We start from the raw sequence: 19,078 nt of genomic DNA on the forward strand, positions 1-19,078 counted from the left end.
TACATACTTCAAAAGTAATTATTGCATTGATAAGTCATATTTATTTTAATATTAAGATATAAAAATGATAAAAAAATCAATTTAATAGTTTTATCCAAACAATCATTGTTATTTTCACGATTTAAATATACGAATAATTAATTGTTAGATACGCAAGTGAAGTGAACCAATGACAATTCATTTATTTCATTTAACTTCGAGTGGGGCTTTAAATTATTAAATGACAAATGTCAAGCTGACAAATGACAGAAAAATAAACTAAAATTAGACAAATTCTAACCTTTAGAGCATTTAAATTGACTTTAATTCAATTGTAAACATTTGAAGTGTTCAAGAAAAACGAATGTAATATAAGCAGAAATGTCGACAACGGCTTTGCAACAATTCGTTGCAAACCTAAAATCTCGACATGAACATGTCCGATATAAGGCAGTGAATGATCTTTCACTTTATGTGAAGAGCGAACTCAGGGAAGCTACTGCAGATGAAATTAATAATTTTCTGGATGAATTTAATCACCATATTTTTGAAATGGTTAATAGTAATGACATTAATGAGAAAAAAGGAGGAATTTTGGCTATTGGTAAGTATTTAAATGCTGAGTAAACAAAAATAATGTAATTTACTTGTGTAGCTTTGTGTCTAAATTTTTTATTTTTTTAGTATGCCTCATTGGTACCGATGTTGGTAATATGACATCGAGAATTAGCAGATTCGCTAATTATTTAAGAAATCTTTTACCATCAAGTGATGTAGTAATAATGGAACTTGTAGCTAAAGCTATGGGACATTTAGCTATAGTTTCTGGATCCAAAGCCTCCGAATATGTGGAATTTGAAGTAAAAAGAGCTTTTGAATGGTTACAAGAAGATAAAGCTGATGTAAGATATAATTTATTTTAAATAAATAAACTAATTCTCAAATATTTTATGTAGGGTAAAAGACATGCTGCTGTACTGGTTTTAAAAGAATTAGCTATAACAATGCCGACATATTTCTATCAACAAGTATCTCAATTCTTCGAACTTATCACAAATGCCATTCAAGATCCCAAAGTAGCTATAAGAGAAGGAGCAGTAGAGGCTCTAAGAGCAGCTTTGGTAGTAACTGCACAAAGAGAAGTTGGTAAAGTTACATGGTATAGAATGTGTTATGAAGAATCTGGTAAGCTACTTTTGGCTGATAAAGGAGAGAGAATACGAGACGAACGCGTTCACGCATTTTTATTAATGCAAAATGAACTGTTACGTTTAGCTAATGCTACTTGGGAGAGAAAATACACTGCGATGTTGGAAAAAACTGATACAAGGCGTTCTAACGATCAAGAAAGTTTCAGTTTTAATCGACCTCTATTCATGTATCCGACGCCCAATAAAAAGATCACTAATTATCAAATTTTAGTGTCTATAACGCCTGAAAAACCTGTTATTATAGAATCGCCGGCTTGCCATCAACTTATAGTTGAAAAATTTCCTTATGTATGTATTGATGTGATGCAACAAAAATTTTCCAAGTAAGTATTTTGTTTATTTTATTTAGTTGTATCAGATATGTTCTTTTTTTTATTTTCTGCTCTAATATATTGATTTTTTGTTATTTTCTTGGAGTATAAACTGAAACAACCCTGGTTTTAGCTGTTTTTTTTTCAATTTGAATTTATTCATCATTATTTCACATAAATTGTTTTTTTATATAAGTTTTTCATGTAATTTAAACTTACAAGGACATATTTTTGAAGAAATTTGTATGAAAGCTACACTACCACTGTCTCAGTTAATTTGTTAATGAAGCTTCATAATATTATAAAATATAGGAAGTTTCACTACAATTACTACAATGAATTGAAGAAATTGGTAAAGTTTCATATTCCCATTCCAAATCTAAACTCTTAGCAGGTGTAGAGATCTCAGTTATTTGTACCGAATCACTTGCGACTCTACTGGCACAAGATCTGTTAAAAACGGTTTCAAGAAATAATATTTATAATAGAGAAAAAAGAAAATTTACCCTGTAGACGAGATTCTGGAAGCCTACTGTAGCCCGAAGCAATCTGAGCAATCTGTCAACCAAAATTATTCTATTATATTTGTTAACAATAATTGCCTGTTTTCCCTATATAATTCATAACAATTTGAGTTTATTCATTTTTATTTCACATAAATTGTTTTTTATAAAAGTTTTTTTTTATTTTTTACTTTACTATATTAATTTTTTGTTATTTTCTTGGAGTTTCAACTGAATCAACTCTAGTTTTAGCTTTTTATTCAATTTTTCCACATTATCCGTTCATAACAATTTGAGTTCATTATAACATAGTCTTCTTATTATAAAGCTAAGACTAACAGCTTTGATATACTGAAATCAAAAAAAGAATGAAAGCCACAAATTTTTTGCTACAGATTATTGACCACGAGCGTGCGAATTGTGTCGATTTTTTTGGCTACCAGTGAATACATAATGTTGATGTTTTACAGATATTTCTACGTTCAACAAACCTTATTAAATATATTACCTCGTTTAGCTGCTTTCGATAAAAAAGATTTTGTTCAAAAGCATTTAGTTGGCGCAATGAATTATCTTTTCGGTATGTTGAGGAGCAGGGAAAAAGAAAGAAATATGGCATTCATAACAGTCGGTAAGCTATCAATTTCTTATTTAATTATCAATCCTTTTTTAGCATCCTTTAAGATCCTGATGGTTTCAGAGTATAAATTTTCTCCAATAACAATTTTTTTTACCATTTTCAGTATTAGTTAATAATTTATTTCAGGTTTAATAGCTATAGCTGTCGAAGAAGCTATTAATCCACATGTAGATAAAATAATGGAACTCATTAAGGCTGCACTACCTAGAAGTGAAATGACATTAAAAAAACGTCCCAATATAGATCCTTGTGTTTTCAAATGTATAACATTCCTTGCATTATCCTTGAAGAATCACGATAAAATGGACATCCCCAATATTTTAGAACAAATGTTAGCAACAGGATTGTCACCATCTTTAACTATATGCTTAAGAGAACTAGCTAAAAGTGTTCCAGCTCATAAGGTTAGTAAATATATAAATAAATAAATATTAATATTTTTTTTACTTTTTTATAGGAGAAAATTAGTTTGGGATTACTAAAAATGTTATCGCAAATACTTTTAAATAAACCGTTGATTCATCCTGGTACCCCGAAACACCTAACAGCCAGTTTAATACCCCTATCGAGCTCTTACGATGTTTATGATACTCAAATCACAGTTCTGGCTCTACATACATTAGGAACATTCGATTTCGAAGGTAAATATCGGAATTATTATGAAATAATTCGATAATTTCATTTATTTTAGGTCAGAGCCTTTTGCCTTTTGTTCAGCGTTGCGCGAATTATTTTCTAGTACATGAACAAACAGAGATACGATTAGAAGCTGTTAAAACGACTTGTAGACTTCTCAGACACGCCATTAGAAGTACGACTAAAAATCCATCGGAAACTGTAACGAAAACTGTAGCTTCGGTACTGAACAGATTATTGAGCGTCGGTCTGATTGATATGGAAGCTTCTGTCCGTTTAGGAGTTTTAATGTCACTCGATCCTACTTTCGATCAACATTTAGCTCAAGCGGAATCTTTAGGAGCTCTTTTTATCGGTAAATCAAATTTAAAACTGAAATCAAGACAATTTATCACCAAAAATGTATGGAAGGGTTTAAGAAATTCATATTATTACATAATATGATGTTATTCAGGTGGGGGACAAGATTTATTAGGTTTGGCCCTGACATAGGAAATATTTCTCCGCAAGGTTGGAGTTGTCACAAACAGTAACTTATCTCTAACATTCCTAGACATAAAATCGACTTGACTTGACTTTTGACCTTGTCCATCCCCTACTTGAGCACTTACTTGGCACCATCGTTTCCAGACATAAAATTGATTTGACTTTTGACCTTAACTGGTCTTTGACCTTAACTGGTCTTTGACCTTTGACAGGTCTTTGTCCTTTGACATGGACCCTACCTTCCAGGCTCCAACTGTCCTGTGCCTGCCTTTTTGAGCTCCCTACTTATGTTATTTACCATTGTAGCTCTCCAAGATGAAGTTTTTGAAATCAGAGAAGTAGCTGTTTTCACTATAGGTCGTTTGAGTTGTATGAACCCGGCTTATATAATGCCCAGTTTGAGAAAAGTTTTGGTACAATTGCTTACGGAATTAGAACATTCCGGAATAGGTAGGAATAAAGAACAAGGAGCCAGGATGTTGGATCATCTAGTCGTTAGTGCTCCTAGACTGATTAGACCTTATATGGAACCCATTTTAAAGGTAAATCAAATATTTATATACATATAAAAAATTGTTTAATGGTTATTTATAGGTTTTGGTACCGAAATTGAAAGAACCTGAACCGAATCCAGGAGTGATACTTTCTGTTTTGATGACAATAGGAGATTTGGCTGAAGTTACAGGTGGCGATTCAGAATTGCAACAATGGATGCACGAGTTGATGAAAATTTTATTGGATATACTGGGTGATTCGTCGTCTCCTGATAAACGTTCGGCGGCTTTGTGTACGTTGGGTCAGTTAGTAGGTGCAACCGGTCATGTCGTAAATCCTTATAACGAATATCCGATGTTATTGGATGTCCTTATTAATTTTTTAAAAACCGAACAACAATCTTATATCAGAAGAGAAACTATCAGAGTTTTGGGGTTATTAGGTAACTATATAATCAATTAAATTCGTTAATTTATTTAATTTGAATTTATTTGTAGGTGCTTTGGATCCGTATAAACATAAAATTAATCGTGGTCAAATCGATTATCAACCTGAAGCTCCTATGCTTATACCGATGACTGATAAGGGAACGGGTGAAGGCGAAGGTGATTTCGGATTGAATTCTAGCGAGATGTTAGTCAGTATGAGTTCACATACTTTGGAAGAATATTATTTGGCTATGGCCATTGCGACACTAATGAAGATAATCAGAGATCCAGCTTTGTCTCAACATCATACTATGGTTGTTCAAGCTGTAACTTTCACTTTTAAAAGCTTAGGTATCAAATGCGTGCCTTATATATCACAGGTAACGACAAAAATACATTTTTAAAATTATTTCTTTCTTAAATTTGCCATCTTTACTCAGTTCGCTTGTTTATATAATTTTTTTAATGTTTATATGCAATTAAAAAAGATTTTTGAATGATTTTAGCCCTTAATAAATAGTTGGAAAATGAAGTACTACAATATTGAGATCTATTTTTAGTAGTAAAGGAGATTAATTTGTATTTATTTGATGTCATTCGATAATGGTGGTTTATACATTATAATGGAAATTAAAGACGTTATGAGAAAAGTTAGATACAAGTGAAAAATTCCATTAGGAAGTATTTGAAAAAAAAATTAACAACAAAAAAATGAAATTATAGAAAACGAATCAACAAGCCACCAGACTAACAAATACAAAAATTTATATAGTGAGAATAAAATATTAATAATAAATATAGATATTATTATCAGATATTATAGATATTTATTATTATCACTTAAAATACATTGTGGTCCTGAATTAATATTTACAATGTACAGGGAGAGTTATTTAGTACATTTAAACTGGTATTTAACCAGAGGAAAAGAAAACATCAGATAATATAACACCACCTAGTAGTAGGAACCGAAATAGAACCATAAATAAAAGATTTATTTCAATGGAATATATTTGGTCCGCTCCTTGGAGTTTTTCGATACTTTTATCACGTTAAATCATACGGCATGGCTTCTTTTCTTCGTCTTTCTAAAAATTTCTATGGCTATCAGCTTCTTTTTGTTATTCTTGTCTATTTTTCCTAATTGTCTAACCATTTTGGGATATTCATTTTTTTTGTCTCTCCTCATTTGGTCTTGGTCTCTATGGAATCCGAATGCTGTTTATCTAAGTGTCCATACCATTTCAGCCTCTGGGATTTTCATTCCATTATCTCTTTTAGTTTCATAATTTTTAGCTTAATCCTAAATCACTTGTGATATGTACATTTTTTTCTAATTAGATCACCCTGTACATAAATATATATACAGTGTGTACATAAAGTAACGCTACTAGTTAGATTTACAAGGTGTTTCATATGTATACGTTTTTCGTTCATTATTAGGCCACGGGGTACTTAAATATATTAGACAGTGTTTTCATAAAGTAACAACTTTTTTTTGTTGTAGGTTCTTCCTAGTTTATTGAACGTAGTAAGAACAGCGGACGTTAATTTTAGGGAATTTCTATTTCAACAGCTCGCCCAGTTGGTAGCTATCGTCAAACAGCATATCCGTAATTATTTGGATGACATATGCGATTTGATCAAAGAATTTTGGGTACCGAACAGTTCTATCCAAGGTACCATCATTCTTCTTTTGGAATACATAGCCGTAGCATTGGGGGCAGAATTCAAGGTAAAATATTAAATGTTTGCTATCGATTCTTTCCGGGATTCTCCTAATTCAATACGCTCTTTGTTGACAGCTGTTTGTCACATAAACGAACCAGTAACTTAACCTCACTTTTAGATATGCTAACACCACCTTTAGTAAGATATTTGATGTTTGTTAATGGGATTTGCTGTTACCCCATCGTCTCTTTTTTTAACGTAAGGTCACTGCTTATATAGGTATATAAATTAGTCCATTTATGCTCTATAACTTTCTTCTTCTTTCTTTTCCCCCCGAATAAATCTACATGAACTTTCTGGGATTCCCCTAATTCAATACAATACCAAAATAGTAACTTAACCTCACTTTTAGATATGTTGATAGGACATTTTAAACGCCATTTTGTTTCACCAATGAAATAATACATTTTGTTTACACATGTTTATAGCCACATTAAAAATTATAAAATTTAATTTTATCCCAGTTAGGTTTATAGATTTTGTATTAATACCACGACACATGACCTATAAAATCGCCATCTATCTTGTATAATTAAAATCAATATATATTTCGTTTGTTTAGGTCTATTTGCCACGTCTGATACCTCAAATTTTGAGGGTACTCAATCACGACACCTCAAAAGATAAACAATGTACCTTGAAACTATTAGAAGCCATGCACAAGTTCGGAAATAATTTAGAAGATTACATGCATTTAATAATACCGCCTATAGTGAGGTAAGTTTTCAATTATTCACCATTATAATTGTTGAACTGATACCGATAAGTTAAATTTTTACCTAAATCCATCAAATAACACCGAAGAATCTTCAAATGTCATGTATAAATCTCAGTCTGTCATTTTCAAGTCTCTGTCATATTTGATACGTCATACGTCAAATAATATCGTAGAATCGTCAAATGTCATATATTACGCATCATGTGTCAATTACTCTCTCTCATATGTCGTATTTGACACGTTAAATAGCATCGGAAAAATATCACATATCAAGTGTTACATGTCAGTTATCAATTACCATGTCTCTATCATATGTCAAATATAAAGTCTGTCATATGTAACGCGTCAAGTGTCAATTATCATATCTCTGTTATATGTCAAATATTATGTATCATGTTTGATACGTCAAATGTCACAAGAGAGATAAAATGTCTTGTGTTGAGTGTCATGTGTCAAATACTATGTCTCTGTCATGTGGCAAATGCCGTGTGACAATTATTATATCTGTCATATGTTATGTCTGATGTGTCATACGTCAAACAGCTCTAAAGGAACGTCTTATATCGTGTTGTGAGCATCATGTGTCAATTATCATGTTTCTGTCATCTGCCAAATGTCGTATGAGATGTGTTATACGTCAAATAGCACAAAAGATACATCAAGTGTCACGTGTCATCTGTCAATTATCATGTGTGTCATATGACAAATAGCTCAAATTTCATGTGTCAAGTATTATATGTCAATTATCATATCATTGTCATGTATCATATGTCAATTACCATATTTTTATCATGTGTCACGTTAAAAATAACGGAAACAATTGATTGTTTGATTTAAAAATTTTGATTTTGTTGTAGGTTATTCGACGCTCCGGATTGTCCGCTCGCCGTACAGAAACAAGCTTTAGAAACAATAGACCAATTAGCGGAAATTTTGGATTTTTCCGATTTCATATCGAGAATTATTCATCCCCTAATGAGAACGATTGATAATTCGCCCGAATTGAGAAACGTAGCAATCGAATGTTTACGTTCGCTCGTACTACAATTGGGTAGGAAATTTTGCATTTTTATACCGATGGTACAAAAAATATTGAACAAACACAAAATTCAAAATATAAAATTCGATGTTCTACTTTCGAAAATCCAAACGGATACGACCATGTCGGACGAAACCGATTTGGGTATTAGAAGGAACAAATTCAAATTTCGCGGTAGAGACGACGCACCGGTTAGTAACGATTCCTCAATGAGTCAAAGATTAAAAGTTTCCGTTAAAAATCTCCAACAGGCGTGGACTCCGAGCAGACGCGTATCAAAAGTAAGTATTGGTCCTTCGAGCCGTAGGTAGTATTAACGCGTATTGGTCTTTCGAGCCGTAGTTAGTAATAACGCATATTGGTCCTTCGAGCCGTAGTTTTCATGTCTAATTTTTGTTTATTTTAGGACGACTGGTTGGAATGGTTGCGCTGTCTCAGTTTAGAATTACTAAAACAATCGCCAATACCCGCGTTACGTTCTTGTCTACCTTTAGCTCAAACTTATTCCCAATTACCGAAGGATCTGTTCAACGCCGCTTTCGTTAGTTGCTGGTCCGAGTTGTCCGAAGAGAAACAGAAAAGTTTGATACACGGATTAGAATTGGCGTTGGCGGTACCGGACGTACCGGAAATAACGCAAACCATTCTAAATCTCGCCGAATTCATGGAACATTGCGATAAAGGTCCTCTACCATTAGATTCTCATACTTTGGGTGAACACGCGATGCATTGCAGGTATGTACGCGCCTCGTAACATACCGACAAGTAATTATTTTATTATTAGGGCGTACGCCAAAGCGCTCCATTACAAAGAAGAAGAATTCCAAAATAGCGGCGGTACTAACGATCAAGTAATCGAAGCCTTAATTTCCATTAATAATAAATTACAACAGAAGGAAGCGGCCGAAGGTCTTTTACATTACGTACAAAAAAGATCCGGCGACGTGCAGGTCAAAGTGGCTTGGTACGAAAAATTGCACAACTGGGATAAAGCTTTGGGGATGTATAAAGAGAAGCTGTCAGACGGATTCGATCAAGATGTTTATTTGGGTCAGATGAGGTATATATGTACTAAAAAAATATTCTCTAAGAAAATCGAGCTTTTAACTATTTCACCTACCTTTACATTCTGGAAAATAACCTTGATGTTTTAAATAAAATCGTCATATCATTTACTTGCGTTTAAATACGTATTGTTACGAGGTTGTATACGTTATTCTTCTTTTCCATGTAACTTAACCTTTGCCTATATAGTTATGCAGCTACAGAATATTCTGGTCTAGTTCTATAGAGCTTACAAGAATATTTTGGGGATTTTTTTATTGAACAGTGTTTTACAAATTGGTATTAGGTTTGGGGTTGCTTTTTAAGGAGTAAGGACGTTCTGCAGGATATCAAGTTGATGGCGGGGCTCAGAAGGGAAGTACAGGTACCAAAGGGGATAAGAAAATGGCGAACGGATTGATAAAACGTAGATTCAAAGTGTGAGACTTTACATGATTTATTGTACACATTTAAGAACGATTTAGTTCTCTCCTAAGGTATTTCAACGATAAGGACAATTGTTATGACCGTTCAAGGACGTACAACAGTCCCAGAAGGTGTAGGGAAGAGGTAAAGAGCGACGAACTTTCCACAAGGAGAGCGTCGATTTTTGTATGAACAAATTTGATCTGAAAACAGTCCAAAATATACATCTGAGAAGGTCCTGCTTATTAGTAAATGAGGCTATAGTGCTTTAATGCAAAATGCAGCTGGAGAGGTCATCATGGGATACATCTGAAGGTCTTGAAATGTTGAGATGCAAGATTCAGCTGGAAATATCTTCAAGTCAGACACCTGTAAGTGTCCTGTTCAGTAGGTAGAGTAGCAGAGAACGCTTTCGACTGGTTTGGAGAGATGGAATAGCCGTCGATAGCGAAAGCGGCACTGCCACGAGTCTTCATTTTTGCATTTGCCCATATGATTAAGCAGCAAACGAAAGTTTTAAATTAGATTCTTTTTAGATACGTTATATAGTATTAATTATTTTTAATAGATGTTTGGAAGCGTTAGGAGAATGGTCAGAACTTCATGATTTAGTTGAATCGAAATATGACATACTATCAGAAGATTTTAGAAACAAAGCCTGTCGATTAGCAGCTGCATCAGCCTTCGGACTCCACAATTGGAACTCATTGGAACGTTACGTTAAAATAATTCCGCAGGATTCTCAAGAAGGTGCCTTCTATCGTGCAGTTTTGGCCATACACAAGTAAGTAAGGCTTTTGTTCACTTTATGCTTCGATATATGCACCAAATCTAACTCGTAGTGATTTTTTTATAAAAACAGATATAAAAGTATGTTTGGGATTGAAAATTTCAATTATATGTTTTTAGGGAACAATACAGAGTGGCTCAAGATTATATTTGTACTGCTAGAGATATGTTGGATAAAGAATTGACAGCAATGGCTGGGGAAAGTTATCAAAGGGCTTACGGTGCCATGGTGCAAGTACAAATACTTAGCGAATTAGAAGAAGTAATATTTTTAACGCTCATTTGTTTTTTTTTCCAAATTCAATATAATGCTTTTGTAGGTTATGCAATATAAGTTAGTACCAGAACGACGTTCCACTATAAAAGCCCTCTGGTGGCAGAGATTACAAGCCGGTCAACGTTTAGTTGAAGATTGGCAGAAAATAATCCAAGTTCATTCCTTAGTGCTTGAACCGCACGAAGATATACATACCTGGTTAAAATACGCCGCTTTGTGCAGAAAAAACGGATCGATGGTAACACAAAAATCGATTAGCTTCAATTAACCATTTAGTATTTTTTTTTTTTGTATAGAGGTTGTCACATAAAACTTTGGTAATGTTGCTCGGTTACGATCCCGAAGAAAATCCGCAATTACAACTACCGATAACGTCTCCTCACGTGACGTTCGCTTACACGAAACATTTATGGGCGACGGATCAAAAACAAAGGGCATTCCAACAATTGGAACTTTTCTTGAACGATAACGCCCAACATTTAACCGAATCTAATTTAACCCCCGAGGAACGACAAGCTTTATTAGCGAGGTAAATATGATTTTAATCAATCTCACAATCCCAGTTACTACCCTGCATCGAATAGCCATCGAGCGCGAAAGCGAAACTGCCACGAGTTTCCATCGAGTAGCCATAGATCGCGAACGCGGGATCAGTCGATTACGATTTTCTGTAATTTGACGTACTTGTAACGACGACTCTGTATTTTTACTATCAATCTAACGATTCTTTTTATATTTATATTATAGAACTATCACCGTTTTTTTATTTTAGATGTTATTTGAAATTGGGAGCTTGGCAAGAGGAACTCGAAGGAATAACGGAGTCATCGGTTCCGAGCATTTTAGCATGTTATCAACAAGCCACCGAGTATGATAAAGTATGTGTTGTGAAAGTGGTAGGACTGGTTTTTACCCGAACGAACGTGCGGCCTAAAGGTGGTCTGCGCGCGTCAAATTGGAGGAGGGGAACATCGGGAACGCGGAAAATCATGGAGCGTTCACAGGATTTACGCGATTAAATTTTGTGTGAAGCTCGGTTCATAATAGCATATAACCCTTTGATAGGCCCATCGTACCCTACTCGACATTAGTAAAGGCCGATGTCCTTTGAGACGCCGATCAGGCTTTTTTATGTCATTTGGCTTGTCCAAGTGTATGGACCGCGATCGAGTCAGTACTGGGACCCACAAGTCTATGCTTTCATACTCCCCCATACACCAGCAGATCGTCCGTAATGCCCATGGAGATGGCATCTTAGATGACCGTCTCCAGTTAAATGTCCAGTAATCAGTCGAGTTTCGAGCCTATTTAATTGGAGCAGTTGTTTAATCCATCTATACAAGCTTTGGCTTGTCTTATACCAGTTGTCTCCGATCGTAAGATGAGTATCAGAATGATTACTGATGAATGAGCATTCTTCAAGCACAAGTTTTGGAGATAGTGATAGAAAACGTTGCGAGTATGGTCAGAGATGCAAAAATCTAACCAGAAAATAATCTACCAGGATCTTCTTCATCACGTGATTGAACACCTCGAGTTTTTTGACAATTTGGTGGCCGGTGATGAGACGTGGGTGTTTGAATACGACCCAAAGAGCAAGCAACTGAGTTCAGAACAGCAGATTCCTTCTTCCCCACGCCTAGAAAAAGCAAGAATATACAAATACAAGCAAAAATTTATGCTTTCTTACTTTTTTGATCAACATTGTGTAATCTACGAACAGTTATGCAGTTTTTTACATAGAAATCTTCACAAGGCTGCGAAAACCATCACCAACAATTGACTATTCTCCATGACAACGCGCCGAGCCACACAGCATTCCGCGTAGTGAAGTTTCTTGCCCAGCTCAATATCAAAATGCTGCCTCATCCGCCCTACAACCCAAATTACGCTCCGACAGACTTTTTTTCTATTCCAGAGAATAAAATCGACGCTTAAGGGGAATATTAGGGTTCCATAGAAGGGGTTCAACAGCATTTAGGTTCAGACGTTCCAGGAGTCGTACGAAAACACTTTAACAGCAGTGTGTAGATGCCGAAAGGTGTTATTTTAAAAAATTCGAATCGTTTCCATTATTTTCATGAATAAATATAGAAGTAAAAAAAATAAGTCCTACTATTTACAGAACAGATCCTTTAAATAATAATGAATAATCAATTTTGTTTATATTTCATTGTAACTCACCCTGTATGGTGTTTAAACGATAATTATCGTGAGAAGAGGTGATTCAAAAATGAAAAATTCGTCTAAATCTCACATTCATCTTTTTAATCGTGTCACTAATGAATGGACTATAACAGTACATGTCACCGATTCAGCTTCACACATTAATGTATTCGAAACTTTTTTTTTATTACAATTTTATATTCTAATAATTTTTTTTGCTGTAATTTAATTCCTTTTTAAGGATTTGTATAAAGCTTGGCACGCTTGGGCTTATATGAACTTCGAAACCGTCTTATTTTATAAAAATAAAGAAGAAACCGAAAAAGGAAAAGGAGATAGGCAAACTAACGATACCGAAAGAAATGTCGATTTAAATAAACATACAGTTTTAGCAGTACACGGTTTTTTCAAGTAAGTTTTGTCATTTTTTTTTCTTTATCCAGGTATATTTTTTGTAATATAATTGACTAATCGTTCAAAAATTGCTTCTCAGAACTCGGCGAATTCAGAAAAATCTAATTCAATAATTGTCGTGGTATATAGTCAGTTTGACAACTAGTTATTTACATATTCGTCGAGGCTTAGGTCGAATCCCACCTCTATACATAAATACAAAGTTATAATAATTATTAATATATACAACATCTAGAATAGACATAAATGAAGTCCATTGTATTCTTTTTTTAAAAATAACCGCTGTTTAAAGCTTAATATGAATTATTATTGCTCACAACCTCAAATAGATCATCGATAAAGTTAGGTATTGGAAAGTTCTCCAAAAAATGTAGTTCAATAACCGTCGTGGCATATAGGCCAGAAAGTAGTGTTTAAAAACTGGTTATTTTCAAATTTTTCAAGGAATAAGTGCATCTATGCCAAATAGATTATTATGAATTATTATCACTCATAACCTCAAATAGATTAACAATACAATCTGCCACAGCACCGTTCTTCAGGGAAATGTAGTTCAATAACCGTCGTGGCATATAGTCAGTTTGACAACTAGTTATTTACAATGTTGTCGAGGCATCACCAAAATTCCACCCATAGAATATGTAAAGAAAGCAATGATGTAATTTTCCTTTTAGAAATTAATGTCGATTGTGAATTTTTAGGTCAATATATTTGTCACAAGGAAGTTCCCTTCAAGATACCTTACGTCTCCTCACCCTTTGGTTCGATTATGGTCAAACTACTCAAGTATCAGACGCTATAGCTGACGGTATCCGAATTGTAGCCAAAAACACCTGGTTACAAGTGATACCGCAATTAATAGCCCGAATCGATACCAACAGACTTTTGGTATCGAAACTGATCAACCATCTATTGGTGGATATCGGTAAAACACATCCACAGGTAACGTCAATTCCATAAGACATGTAAAAGTAGATGAAATTTTTATTTTTATTTCTAGGCTTTAGTGTATCCATTGACGGTAGCTACGAAAAGTAATTCTAGCGTTAGAAGGAGCGCCGCTAATAAAATTTTGAAAAGTATGAGCGAACATTCTCCCACTTTAGTACGACAAGCACTGATGGCGTCCGAAGAATTAATTAGAGTAGCCATTTTGTGGCACGAAATTTGGCACGAAGGATTAGAGGAAGCGTCGAGGTAGATTTTTTTTATTCGCATGAAAAATAGAAAAAAAAATAATTTAAACCTTTTGCAGATTGTATTTCGGAGAACGGAACGTCGAAGGTATGCTGAGAATATTGGAACCTTTGCACACTATGATGCAAAGAGGACCTGAAACTTTGAAGGAGACCAGTTTCAATCAAGCCTACGGTAGAGATTTGAGCGAAGCTCATGAATGGTGTCAGAGATACAGGGTATGACAAAATGATATTTTAGATACAATTACTAGATATGAATTTCAATATTACAGATATCTGGGAATATACGGGATCTTAATCAAGCTTGGGATTTGTATTATCATGTTTTTAGGAGAATATCGAGACAATTACCTCAATTAACTTCTTTGGAACTTCAATATGTTTCTCCAAATTTATTGGTTTGTCAAGATTTGGAATTGGCGGTGCCTGGTAGCTATGCACCTGGTCAGGATATTGTTAAAATTGCTTATTTCAACCGATCTCTTGAGGTAAGTCTCTAGTACACTCTGTATAATTAATAACTATCTTATCTAATAAAATTATTATTTTTATTTATATTAAATCAATTTCACTATAGAGGCTAATAGTAAAACCTGTCTTACAGCAGTGGTTTCTAATTTTAAGTTAGTTTTCAATAAATTTATTTCACTTTACAATTGAAAATCATACCAAAACCTAACCTACTGTTTCTAAATTTAATTTTTACTAACTTAATTTCACTTGTAATTTGAGACTAATACTAAAACATGTCTTACGGTTAAAAATTTTTAATTGTACCAAAATTATTTCACTTTACAGCTAGGACTCATACTAAAACTCGTCCTACAGGTTCTAAATTCAATTTCTATTAATTTTCTTTCTTTATTTAGCTAAGACTCATACATACCTGTCTTACGGTTACTAATTTCTAGTAAATTTATTTCACTATATAGTGAAAACTCAGTCCTACAGCAGTGGTTTCTGAATTTAATTTAGTTTTCAGTAAATTAATGTCCCTTTGCTGTTAAGACTCATTCTAAAAACTGTCCTACAGCAGTAGTTTCTAAATTTATTTCAGTTTTCAAATTTCAATTTCGTCCAACGGTTTCTAAATTTGATTACTATTGAATAATTTTCACTATACAGTTAGGACTTATAGTAAAATCAGTCCTACAGTTCCCAATTTCAATTTTTACCAAATTTATTTCACTTAACTCATACTAAAAGCAGTCTTATGCTACCCAATTCTAATTATTAGCAAATGTATTTCACTATATACTCAAAACTCATAGTAAAACCAGTCCTACAGTTTCTAATTTAATTTTTTTTTTAATTTATTTCACTATACAGTTAAGATTCATAGTAAAACATGTACTACAACAGTGTTTTCTGAATTTGATTCAATTTTTAATAAATTAAAGTCACTTTACAGTCCATACTCATACTATAACCTGTTCTACAGTTTCTAAATTTGATTACTATTGCATAATTTTTACTATACAATTAAGACTTCTACTAAAACCTGTCCTACAATTCCTAATTTTAATTTCTAGCACATTTATTTCACTATTCGATCAAGACACATACTAAAACTTGTCATACGTTTCCCATTTTAATTTTTAGTAAATCAATGTCACTATACAGTCAACACTTATGCTAAAAGCTGCGGTTTTCAAATTTATTGCTTCAAAACCCCTGCAGGGTTCACAGAACACTTGTACAATTCAAATATACCATCTAGATTGTGTCAGATACTGTGAAATTGATCATTGTGATTATTTATTTAATTACCATTTTAATATTACTATAATTATTTAGGTAATTACATCCAAACAACGTCCCAGAAAATTAATAATAAGAGGGAGTGACGGTAAAGACTATAAATTCCTTCTCAAGGGCCATGAAGATTTGAGACAGGACGAAAGGGTGATGCAATTATTCGGTCTTGTTAATACCTTACTTTTGAAAGATCCAGATACCTTCCGTCGTAATTTAACTATACAGAGGTACGCAGTTATACCATTGAGTACCAATTCCGGTTTAATTGGTAAGTATAATATTCCATATGTATGTTGAGGATCTTCATTGGTTAGGTTAGTCTATTGGTAGTTTCGATTTTTTATTTTTTTTAGGTTGGGTACCGCATAGCGACACCTTGCATATTCTCATAAGAGATTACAGGGATAAGAAGAAGATTTTATTGAACATCGAACACAGGATAATGTTGAGGATGGCAGCTGATTATGATCATTTGACCGTAATGCAAAAAGTTGAAGTTTTCGAACACGCTCTAGAGCATACCCATGGCGATGATTTAGCTAAAGTGTTGTGGTTGAAGAGTCCTTCTTCGGAAGTGTGGTTCGACAGGAGGACCAATTATACCAGATCCTTGGCCGTCATGTCTATCGTTGGGTATATCCTAGGTTTAGGAGATAGACATCCCAGCAATTTCATGATTGATAGGTTTATATATATTTTTATATCAAATTTTGTTACATTGTGTTTATTTCTACTGAAAACACTGTTCACATCACCAATACTCATATTACACTGTCTAACATGCTTCATCAGAGACTAAAGGTGAACTAAAACTTTGTTACTTGGCTTAACTGTTTTATACTGACTTTTCCCACCAAAAAACCTAACCTAACCTAACCAAAAAACCTTCTCCCCTTGACTACTAAACTAATAATTGGTTCTTGATCCCTATTATATTGGGCAGACTAAGAGATCCCTTATTATCCGGTTTAAAGAGCACATAGTTTATTTAAAAAATGTATCCAATAATAAATTGTTGGATGCATTTGAAAGCATTGAAATTGCTAAAGGTAATAGTAGCTTAAATAGGGACAAAGAGCCAATGCCTTACAATCCATTCTATAGTTTAGTAATCGAAGAATAAATGTGAAGATTCCCCCCACCAACGCGGTTTTCCTCATGGAATTAATTTTCGCGGGAAAAGTTTTATTGGTGGGAAAATTTAATATAAAAAAGGTATTAGGTTTTAGTTTACACTCAGTCGGTGTAATTAGAGTGTTGGTGTGAACAGTGTGTCAGATCTCACTTTATACTATTATATATATATATATATATATATATATATATATATATATATATATATATATATTTTATATGAATTTAGATTAAGTGGAAAAATTCTACACATCGACTTTGGCGATTGTTTCGAAGTAGCGATGACCAGAGAAAAATTCCCCGAGAAAATCCCCTTCAGATTGACAAGGATGTTGGTTAACGCCATGGAAGTGACCGGTATAGATGGAACTTATCGTAAAACTTGCGAATCGGTCATGTCGGTTTTACATCACAATAAAGACAGTCTAATGGCAGTTTTGGAAGCTTTCGTTTACGATCCTTTGCTTAATTGGAGACTTATGGATACTACGTTGAGGAATCGATCTAATACCGGAGAAATCGGTTCGTTGTCAACAGGTATATAATTCAATTTCGAAACAATAAGAATGTTGAAAATTTTGAAATTTTCAGCCACGTCTCAAGACCAAGATTTGATGGAATCTTTGAGTATGACTATAAATAAAAAGAACGTTTTGGGCGACATCGTGAACGAAGGATCTCAACCGGAAGGTGTGAATAAAAAGGCGGTAGCTATTATAAATAGGGTTAGAGATAAATTAACGGGTAACGATTTCAATGCAGAGGAGTCTCTAACCATCGAAAAACAAGTGGATCTTTTGATACAACAAGCGACAAGTAACGAAAATTTATGTCAGTGTTATATTGGATGGTGTCCGTTTTGGTAAAAAAAAATATGTAAATATTTAAAAAAAAATTTCTGTAAATATTTATATAAGTTAAGAATAAAAATATTAGTAACCCACATTTATTTCATATTTAATGTCAATTTCCTATAACATATCAATGAATAACTTAACTGAGTTATGGAATACGGCAGATTTAGCTCACTGTAACTGACGGTAGGTTCGTTTGGTACATTTTCGCTCTATTCGATGTTTTTTAAAGCAAGGACTAACCAAATACGGACATAATATGACCGATATTCCCAAGAAGTATCCAGTTTTGGATTAAAAAGCAAATTTAATCCACCAAAACTAGAGTTTCAATGCTAATTCACCACATACAGGTTCCAATCTTCTAAAATGGCTAATTTGGGGTATATTGTAAAGAAATAATGAAGAATACTGATTGAAATTTTCACTAAACAGTGAAAAGAGTTACCATGACCAAATATTTCATGACAAGGATCAACTAAAACTGTACATATATGGCCGACATTTTCAGAAAGCATCTAATCATCATCTTTAGCAGATTTAACTCACCAAAAGTGAATTTTCGTTGCTTATTAAGCTTCGACTATCCAAAGATGACTGCTTTGAGGTTCTCAGGACTTCGTTGCTAATTAAGCTTCGACTATCCAAAGATGACTGCTTTGAGGTTCTCAGGACTTGACATGACCTATGTCGTTAAAAGCACTTTGTGAAGAAATAATGAAGATCACTGATTGCAATTTAGTAATGGTAGCTCGTTTCATTGTTTTAAAAGGGAAACGACTATCCAAATCTGGATTTAAGTTATCAAAACTGGAGTTTCAATGCTAATTCACCTCATTT

The 19,078-nt window shown here is 33.7% G+C and overlaps 1 protein-coding gene across 1 annotated transcript; it reads left to right on the plus strand.

Moving 5' to 3' along the window:
* Positions 1 to 10: 10 nt before the first annotated feature.
* LOC130894460 (serine/threonine-protein kinase Tor) lies at positions 11 to 18,329 on the plus strand. Its single transcript, XM_057801316.1, has 29 exons — positions 11 to 583; positions 664 to 881; positions 936 to 1,513; positions 2,475 to 2,635; positions 2,771 to 3,048; positions 3,102 to 3,285; positions 3,336 to 3,635; positions 4,073 to 4,308; positions 4,361 to 4,703; positions 4,759 to 5,069; positions 6,197 to 6,424; positions 6,983 to 7,137; positions 7,996 to 8,458; positions 8,584 to 8,912; positions 8,962 to 9,237; positions 10,216 to 10,431; positions 10,557 to 10,698; positions 10,757 to 10,951; positions 11,010 to 11,242; positions 11,486 to 11,591; positions 13,121 to 13,290; positions 13,995 to 14,235; positions 14,294 to 14,490; positions 14,549 to 14,708; positions 14,765 to 14,980; positions 16,290 to 16,518; positions 16,604 to 16,934; positions 17,614 to 17,921; positions 17,976 to 18,329. Exons 1-29 carry the CDS (start codon positions 361 to 363, stop codon positions 18,248 to 18,250), a joined length of 7,302 nt encoding a protein of 2,433 aa, XP_057657299.1. The 5' UTR covers positions 11 to 360; the 3' UTR covers positions 18,251 to 18,329.
* The last annotated feature ends 749 nt before the right edge of the window (positions 18,330 to 19,078 follow it).

This window comes from Diorhabda carinulata, chromosome 5 (assembly GCF_026250575.1).
Source record: "Diorhabda carinulata isolate Delta chromosome 5, icDioCari1.1, whole genome shotgun sequence".
Classification (NCBI taxonomy): domain Eukaryota; kingdom Metazoa; phylum Arthropoda; class Insecta; order Coleoptera; family Chrysomelidae; genus Diorhabda; species Diorhabda carinulata.

Excerpts from the sequence above, each read along its gene's own strand:
- LOC130894460 (XM_057801316.1), top strand. The coding sequence starts at position 361 with ATGTCGACAACGGCTTTGCAACAATTCGTTGCAAACCTAAAATCTCGA. Across the intron at positions 6,425-6,982 it reads CATTGGGGGCAGAATTCAAG|GTCTATTTGCCACGTCTGAT; the intron begins GTAAAATATTAA and ends TCGTTTGTTTAG. Across the intron at positions 8,459-8,583 it reads CGAGCAGACGCGTATCAAAA|GACGACTGGTTGGAATGGTT; the intron begins GTAAGTATTGGT and ends TGTTTATTTTAG.